The following is a 9,510-nucleotide window of genomic DNA, read 5'->3' on the forward strand; positions in this document are numbered from 1 at the left end:
ATGAGTGGTTGCCTGGGGTGAGAGGGAGAAAAGGATGGACAGTCAGAGCACAGAGGAGTTTTAGGGCTATTATATACAATACTGTGATTGTAGATACATGTCCTTATACATTTGTCAAAACTCATAGAATGTACAACACCAGGAATGAATCTTAATGTAAATTATGGACTTTGGGTGATAATAATTGTACCAACTCTCCACTTCCTAGGATTTGTTGTTGTTGCTGCTTATTGTAGTTGTTATTGTTTAATGACTTTTCTAAACACACTGAAAAAAAAAAAAGATTCACTCCCTTCAACTTTCAAATACACAACACGGTATTATTCACTACAGTCACCATGCTGTACACCACATGCCCAGGCTTACTTACCTAATTAACTGCAAGTTTGTACCATCTGACCCCCTTTGCCCATTTTGTCCACTCCCCACCGGCTGCCTCTGGTAACCACCCATCTGAACAATACCTGTGGGTCCATTTTTTCTTGCTTTGCTTTTTAGATCCCACACACAAGTGAGATCATGATCACCTTTTCTCTAACTTATGTCACTGAGCACTAATGCCCTCAAGGTCCATCCACGTTGCCACCACAGATGGCAAGCTTGCTTTCTTTTTCGTGGCTGAATAACATCCCAGTGTGTGGTGTGTGTATCACAGTTCCTTTATCCATTCATCCATCCACGGACACTTAGGCTGCTTCCACGTCTTGACTATGGCAAATAATACTGCAATGAACACTGGGGACCTACAAGCGTAAACCTCACTGGCCACCAGAGCCAGGTGACCTAGACGTGTCCCCAGGCAGCAGCTGCAAAAATCAGGGCACCGGACCAAGTATACAAGTTCCTTTCCAGGAGATACTGTTGAGCCGGAGCAAGGCAGAGAGCGAGCAAAGATGGCCCCGCTGGCCTCTAAGCCCCCAGACGTGGGTTAAATTAGAAGCCTGCCCCTCAGGCCGATGATTTAAGGTAAACAAGCCTCTTTCACAGAAAGTCTGGGCCCTTTTCAGTCGCTGTGTCTGTGTCAGGCCCTGGGGAGGGTCAGTTCATGCTGCCCCTTCAAGAACTGTTTCTCAGGTCGCTGTAGCCTCATGGGTCTTCTAGATGCCAGCCCCATCGACTTTCAAAGCTAGATGTTTTGGGGGCTCATCTCCCAGGGGCAGGTCTTGAAAGTAGGGGTGCCAGGGGTGGGGTTCATACCCTTCGCTCCTCGGGGAGCAGCCTGGGATGGGAGTTCCCCCCGACTGTGGGTCACCACACTGGGGGAGGGGTGTATGGTGAGACTGTGTCTCAGCCTCTCCTACCCACTTTGATGTGGGTTTTTTCTTGTTTGCCAGATGTGCAGGAGTTGCTCAGCTAGTTTCGGGGGTTTTTCTCAGAGGAAACTGTTCCATAAGTAGCTGTCGATTTCGTGTGTCCATGCGAGGAGGTGAGTTCAGGATCCTCCTACGTCACCATCTTGAATGAAACCCCAGACCTTTTCCTGTGTTCACACACACACACACACACACACACACACAATCTTAATAAACCTTTTCTAAGCTACTTTTCCCCATATAAAAATATAACTTCAATGTCTTTTCATAATACATACAAATTTGTACTGACATTTTATAGGGATGTTGAGTATTCCACTGAACAGATGTTCAGAATCTCTCAAAACCGACTTCTAAGTACTGGTCTCACAGGTTCGCTACGCCGTCTCCCTTTATAACATTCTGATGCCCCTGGTAGGCAGACATGCATTCAGTCTATCGCACCCATGACTCTGCTACTAGCTGAGCTGCTTAGTCATCAAGAATCAGATGTGATGATTCCCGAGCTTGTCAAGGTCACTTGTACTTATCATCAAAATGACAAAATTTTATTAAACATTATATAAACCAACAAAATGTAAGTGCAAGAAGATAACTGTTTTCATGAAAACTATGATGCTCTGCGAAGACCTGATACTGAGAAATTGATAAGACAGTTTTTGCTGAATTATGTATCAGATGACCATGAACCAGGTAGGGCAGCGGCAAGGAGGATCACGCAAATCTTGAAGGATTCCATACCAGACTCTTTGCAGACGCCTTAGGGTTCTCGTCCAACTTAAAGGACAATCTAGAAATCGAATCAGCAGACCAATTTTCAGAGAAAAGAGCTTGGTGCCACACCAATAGAGAATCAATGCACACATGTATGATTGAAAATAAAACGTTAAGTACTCAAGCACCACCCCTTGAGTACTTTTAAAAACTGACTTCCTTAATTAATCACCCAAACACCTGCTCTGATAGTGTCAGATAAGAGGATTTCTTACCAAACTGTAATTTCACCTAGTGAAAACTAGCCACCTAGTGAAAAACCATCTGCTTCTTTACCTAGAGCCAGAGTTGGCCTAGACGTTTTGCTGCTTGAGACGACCTCAGGTAACACCGTACACTCACAGTTACAGAGCAATCGCAGCAAGAACGTGCGGGCAGGCCTCAGCCTGACGTCCTGGCCTTGCTGTTGACCAGCTGTGTGAGTGGGCAGAGTACTCTGCTTGCCTCAGGTACGTAATCCTCGACGGTATGAACTTCAGATGGATGAAGTTCAGCTATGAACTTCATGGTGACATCCTAAATCATATAACTCAGCTCTCACAACCAAACGCTATCAGGTAATATTAGTGCTCAACTTGCCATTTATATATCTGTCCTTAGATAAACAAGTGTTGCATTGCCCAAGACTAAATTACTTAGAACATCTGTGAATACTGGATTAGGCAGCTTTTGCTATGACAGCAAACAACCCCAAACTCAGTGGTATGCAGCAACTGCCACATTTCATTTATCAGAAATAGTTTTACTTTATACTGTAGATTTCCTAAACATTTAAAAAAGAAAGAACTTAAAACCCATACATTTACAGTCAATTGATTTTTTACAAGGGTGCCAAGACCATTCAATGGGGAAAGAAGAGTCTCTTCAACAACCGATGTTAAGACAAGAGAATATCTACACGGAAGAGAATGAATTTGGACACCAACCTCACACCATAAACGAAAATTTAACTCAAGATAGATCAAAAGATTTAAATAGAAGAACTAAGACCATAAAAATCTTAGAAGAAAACAGGTGAAAGTCCGTCTGACCTTGAATTAGGCAGTCGTTTCTTAGATATGACACAAAAAGCATCAAGATAATAGACAAACTGAACGCGATCAAAATTAAAACTTTTATGTGTCAAAAGACACTATTAAAAAAGTGAAAAGACAACCGATTGAATGGGAGAAAATATCTGCAAATCATATACATGACGAGGGTCTAATATCCAGAATATACAAAAACTCTTACAACTCAACAATAAAAAGACCAATAACCCAATTTAAAAATGAGCAAAGGATCTGAACAGATGTTTCTCCAAAGAAGATACACAAATGGCCAAAAAGCGTGGAAGGAAGTAAAAACAACTGGAGCATTTGGCTGTGATGTGGAAGAGCGAGACAGGACAGACTAGAGGCAGGAGGGTCAAGGGGAAGAGACCAAAGCAAGAATGCGTTTGAAAGCCAGCGGGGAGAGTGCAAGAGGGCCTGGGCTCCAAGCATGGGCGAAGGAAGGAAGGAAAACCCCTCTACACAACAGGCGAGGAGGAGAAAGAGAACGGGCACCAATACAAGAATGAGCTGCCATGTCAGCAAGATGAAGGAGTTCCCATTCGAGGGCACTATTTTGTCCATAAAACAGGAAGCGAAGTTGTACGCTGGGCTAGAAGGGGAAAGCCACAATTCCAACGGCACCCCTAGGTAAAGGGATCTAATTTACCTTTGCTAGCAGGCCGCTTTCTCTCCCTGCTACCAAGATCTTAGGTCCTATTTCATCTGTGAGCTGGCTATCAACGTGCGCTAAAGATTTCTGCAAGGTGACAAAGCTAACGGTGTGATGTCACCACCACCTCCACCCCAAGTGATTCTTCCATCTGCCACTCCTGTCTTTTGATCACATCCATCTTCCACAAATCTGTCCCCTCCTCTCTCATTAGATCTCACAAGGACCACTGAAATAACTTTTTAGTAGCCTCTTTTTTTTTTTTCTGTGTTCAGAAAGGTAGTTTGTTATTTATTAAGAATTAACTAGTTTCCTAAAGGTCTGAGATACCACTAAGACACTGAGTTAGGACTGAAACACATGGGCAAGAACGGCCCGTATCAAAATATTAGCTCATCAGTTCAAATCCAACACAATTTTCCCTTGAGATAGAACCCGATATTAACCTGAAGTAACCAGTGGCACAGCGCCCTCTAATGCTGCTCCAATGCAACAGACATGCCCATGTAATCTCCTGCTTTAAACGTGACGGCAGCTCATCAAGCACAAGCCCCTCAGTGTAGCACACAAGGCCCAGTCCAACTTGCAACCCTCCCAGCGGCCCTCCTACCTTTCCGGTCTCACTCCTGGCCAGCCTTCCAGCCTTCCAGCCTCTTTGGACTAGGTCCAGTTTCTCAGCACACACGGTGGTCTTCCTGTGACCATACTCAACAGCCCAAACCATATCTTATGTACCCTTGCACTATCCCGTCTAGATTGCTGGGTGACACAAAGCAGGTGATCAATGAATGACTGTTTATTAAGTGAGCAACTGCTGCCACTGTCCGAACAGGCCCTCGTCATGTCTGGCGGACTAATGACACAGTTTCCAATCCAATGACTGGAGTTCAAGTAATCTCAACTCTCCTAGTGCAAATCGGACATTCCCTAACTTTCCCACAGGAACAAATTACAAAATGTGCGGAATGAGACACAGAGGTAGAAATATAACCCCGACAGCAAGCTCTCCACCCACCATTTCTGCCATGGAACTAAAACTTATAAAATGTCTCTTTGAAGGAAACACAAATTGCAAATAACCTTTATCTCCAGGTCTCACCTAGAAAATCAACAACATTTAACACAGGATAGCTGTCCTAGGTATTTTTCTTCTACATGTGAAGTGGTCACATTTATTAGCACTACAAATTGTAGGGCACATTCACAGGCTTAGGAGCCATGAAAGAATATGGCCATTCCAGCCACCTTCCCAGTTTGCCCTCTCCTTACTGCATGTTCTACTTTAGAACTTATATTTTGAGGTTTCTGCTTTCTGAAGCTGCTCTTGCCAAAGGCATTCTGCCACATCAGAGCAAGAAACATGGTGGGGCTAGCAAGTCCGAAAGAATGCTGGTACTGAGCCTGAAGGAAGCCTTGGAGAAGGCAAAAGTTGGACAAGTTAAATTTTCTGTATTTTGAGACTCCTGAAATCAGAAGTCAGAACAAAGCCCCTGATCTCTGCTTGTGGCTTTTCTTCTTCCAGTGTGCCTCTCATCATCATGCTCTTTCTTTCTACCCTCGCTCCAGGGCAGCTCTCAGCCAGGGGGTGGAACAAAGCGTTCCTGGATCAGCAAGTTCACTCTGCAGTCCCTTTCAGACAACCCTGTCAAGTTACGCTCTTCCTTACCGTGGTTTAGCAGAAACACCACTGTACAAGAACAAGAGTACATTATTCCTGGGTCTAGACAGTCCCACATACTAAAAATGATATGGCCACACTGGAGAGGATCCAGATGTAAATACTGTTTTTTACCACATTAAAAAAAAAATTTTTATTGTAGGTGACTTACTATGTTGTGTTAGTTTCAGGTGTATAGCAAAGTGAATCAGTTATACATATATCCACTCTTTTTTGGATTCTTTTCCCATATAGTTTATTACAGAATATTGAGTAGAGTCCCCTGTGCTATACAGCGGGTCCTTATTAGTTACCTATTTTATACACAGTAGTGGGTATATGTCAATCCCAATCTCCCATCTTATCACTTCCCCACACGTTTACGCTTTGGTAACCGTAAGTATGATTCTGAGATCTGTGAGTCTGTTTCTGTTTTGTAAATAAGTTCATTTGTATCATTTTTTAAATTAGATTCCACATATAAGTGATATCATATGATATTTGTGTTTCTCTGTCTGACTTACTTCACTTAGTATGATAATCTCTAGGTCTATCCATGTTGCTGCAAATGGCATTATTTCGTTCTTTCTTAGGAACAGTAAAGAGGTGCCTTAAAAAGCCAAATATAGAACTACTATATGATTCAGCAATCCCACTCCTGGGCATATATCCGAAGAAAACCATAATTCGAAAACTTATGTGCACCCCAATGTTCACTGCAGCACTATTTACAATAGCCAGGACATGGAAGCAACCTAAATGTCCATCAACACAGGAATGGATAAAGAAGGTGTGGTACATATATACAATGGAATATTACTCAGCCATAAAAAAGAACAGATATAAATACTTTTAAAAACCAGAGATGTGATCTGAATGCAAATATCAAAAAGAGAGATAGACTGATGAACCTAAAATAAGAAAAAACATAGTATGACTTAAAGTCATCAAAAAAGAACAGTAAGGGACTTACACTCACTTCCTTAAAAGTTTAGCGTCTACTGAGCCAAAACGTTTAACTTTTTAACACTGAAAACAGCCACTTAGTGGTATCAAAACCCCCAATCCTTAGATATAAAACATAAATATATTTCTTGATAGTTTAAGTACAGACCGAGAAGGTTACACCAAATAGGTATGCAAAGTTCCCCCTAGCTCTGATTCAAATCTTGGATATTTTCAAGGCTGTGCCTGATGAACTTTTATTATCCATAAAATGTTTTCGGTTTATATTGCTATTCTGTTTATGTAAGTTTATGTCCCACAATGACCTGCAGACCAACTTCGAGTTCACCTTATAAAGAGAAGTAGGGCAACTTCAGCAAAGGAGAATGGCTTGCTTTGTGGTACCGCAACAAAATCAAAAGATTCTCATCTTTTAAATATCTCATTCAGAAGCTTTAGGTGAACGTTAAGGAAAAACTTTCGATTTAGTGCCTTTTTCCCCCACCTGATCCCTGGGTATGGACGTGGGTTCAGAGATTTGGTCAATGCATTCGTATTTTTAGGTGCAAGGCGCTGGTCAACAAGCTTCTGTCCGGCCAGGGGACTGGCAATCCGACTGCACTGCATGCTAACGGGGTCGGGTAATAACAGGGGCTTTTACACTTAGCTCAAAACCACTTGCACACAACTTCGAGGCCTTTTCGCTCACTACGCACAATTTCACAGTGGTGCTTTCTCCGGGCTGCCCCGGCCACACCTGAGGCCAACAGACTCACTGCGAAGAGCAGCGAGGTCCCGCCGGGGGCCGGTCCGGGACGGGCGCGGCCCGAGGACGCCCCGGAGCGAAAGGAGGGCAGGCCCCCCGCCGGCGGCTCGGGAAGCGGAGCCCCGGCGCGCACCTTCATGAACTCGTCCTTGTCGAAGCAGAGCGTGTCCGGCCCCTTAGGCAGGTTCATCCTACTTTTCTCCATCCCGCCGGCCGCCGCCGCCTCTCAGCGCCGAGACCCGGGCGAGGCGAGGAAGCAGGACGCTGCGCGCACGGACTCGGCGGCCGCAGCCACGGCACAGAAGGCGCCGCTTCCGCCAACATGGCAGCGCCCGCGCCGCGGCCAATCAGCGAGCGCGCCGCGGGCCGGCCTCCGCCCGCCGCCGCCAAGAGGGGCGCCGGGCCGGCCTCCGCCGCCGCCGCGCTGCAGATACTGCTGCCCCCGTTCGGCGGAGGGCGGCCCTGCAGCTCGGGCCTGCTCCGACCCGGCGGTCCAGGCGGGGCTGATCGCTAAGAGCACGGGCTGGAGGACTCCGGGGCTCCCTCCCGATCCACTGGTAAAAATCGGCGGGCAGCGCCCTTCCAGGGCGGAGGGAACAGCCACGGCCGCAGTCGGCCCTTCGGTTCTCAGGTCCAGGTTTGGGCTCAGATCCAGGTGGGCAGTCTGAGTGCAACTTTGGGTCTTCAAGGTTCTTAAAGGAGCGCCTCATCACCTGCCTAGTCGGGACACAGCCGACAAATACACGTGCATACATATTCATTTTTAATCTAAACCAGGAATGGGCAAATTTTTGTGTTTGTGGCCAGTATCGGTGCGATTACATCCCCCCCCCCCGCCCATTTCTCAGACTTTCTCCCTCCTCCTGCCCCAGTACATCCCAGTTTTATTTTGACGGTTTCTTTGTGTTTCTCTTCCTTACTCTTTTTCCCATTGTCCCTCCCTCTGGCTGTGAATACCATGATCAAATGATGATGATTCATTTCTCTTTTTTTCTCCTTGAGACCCTGATAACCCTAACCACAAACCTCAGTAAACACTCTTCACCCTGCCACGTCTTTCCTGCAGCCCGTTGCCTTTGTACACCAGGGTGTAAGCTGCTCCTCCCAAGGCTATTTCCTCCTTGGAGATAACGCTAACCCCTAACAGTCCTTAAAAAGGAGATCAGCTCAGTGCTTCGTGACCACCTAGAGGGGTGGGATAGGGAGGGTGGGAGGGAGGCTCCAGAGGGAGGGGATATGGGGATGTGTGTATACATATAGCTGATTCACTTTGTTATACAGCAGAAACTAACACACCATTGTAAAGCAGTTAATACTCCAATAAAGGTGTATTAAAATGAAAATGAAAAAAAGAAATGGCAAGCCTACTGGGGGAAAAAAAAAAAGGAGTGGGACAGAGGAAAGCAACACCTTAAGATGAGACACTTGCATTCAAGTTACTCCAAATAGGAAACTGGTCACATTTTTAAAATGTGGGTATAGAATCCAAAACAATATACTCCTTACCACTGGGCCTGGCAAGTCTCGTCAAAGGGAATGTTCCCTGCTAATGTCTAGAGAAGCTGATGGATAGGATGAGAGGTGGAATCTATCTGGAAAATCAAAATAAATTGCAGTCATGAAAAGTACATCCTGCTATTTTTTTTTAAATGTGGAGCCAGAAAGCCTCATTATTTGTTTTTGGTTTGTTTACTCTTATTATGAAAATTTTCAAGCGTGCACAAAAGTCTGGAGAGCACAGGATACCTCACCCCCTTCCACGTATTCATCACCTTGCTTCAACAATCATCTGTCTTCCCCTACTACGGCACTACCACTGCCTTTTTTTGGTCTGGAATGTATTATTTATTTATTTATTTATTTTTGGCTGTGTTGGGTATTCGTTTCTGTGCGAGGGCTTTCTCTAGTTGCGGCAAGCGGGGGCCACTCTTCATCGCGGCGCACGGGCCTCTCACTGTCCCGGCCTCTCTTGTTGCGGAGCACAGGCTCCAGCCGCGCAGGCTCAGCAGTTGTGGCTCACGGGCCCAGCTGCTCCGCGGCATGTGGGATCTTCCCAGACCAGGGCTCGAACCCGTGTCCCCTGCATTGGCAGGCAGATTCTTAACCACTGCGCTATCAGGGAAGCCCTGGAATGTATTTTAAGACAAATTGCAAACACCACATCATTTCCTGCTCCCCGAATACCTCTGTTTACACATCAAAGAAAAAGAAGAAAAAAGATATTTCCTAACAAACCCCCAATGCCATCATCACACCTAATAAAAATCACCAGTTCTAATACTGGCTCTGAGAGGTGTGACTTTTAGCCCAATGCCACGGGGTTACTGAGTGACAGTTGCAAACCCAGTCAG

The 9,510-nt window shown here is 45.4% G+C and overlaps 1 protein-coding gene across 7 annotated transcripts in view; it reads right to left on the reverse strand.

Annotated features, from left to right (window-relative positions):
* COG2 (component of oligomeric golgi complex 2) overlaps window positions 1-7,498 on the reverse strand; it is a 41,832-nt gene extending 34,334 nt beyond the window's left edge. For 6 of the 7 annotated variants that reach the window (XM_082339692.1, XM_082339691.1, XM_082339694.1 and 3 more), the window contains exon 1: window positions 7,293-7,492. In XM_082339692.1, the coding sequence (XP_082195818.1) occupies window positions 7,293-7,364 (72 nt within the window). In that variant the 5' untranslated portion in view covers window positions 7,365-7,492. Of the gene's footprint in view, window positions 1-7,292 lie in introns of all 7 variants that reach the window. The other variant, XM_082339690.1, reaches the window with a different exon arrangement.
* Between the last annotated feature and the right edge of the window lie 2,012 nt (window positions 7,499-9,510).

This window comes from Balaenoptera borealis (genome assembly GCF_965194805.1).
Source record: "Balaenoptera borealis genome assembly, chromosome: 10".
NCBI classification, from domain to species: Eukaryota; Metazoa; Chordata; class Mammalia; order Artiodactyla; family Balaenopteridae; genus Balaenoptera; species Balaenoptera borealis.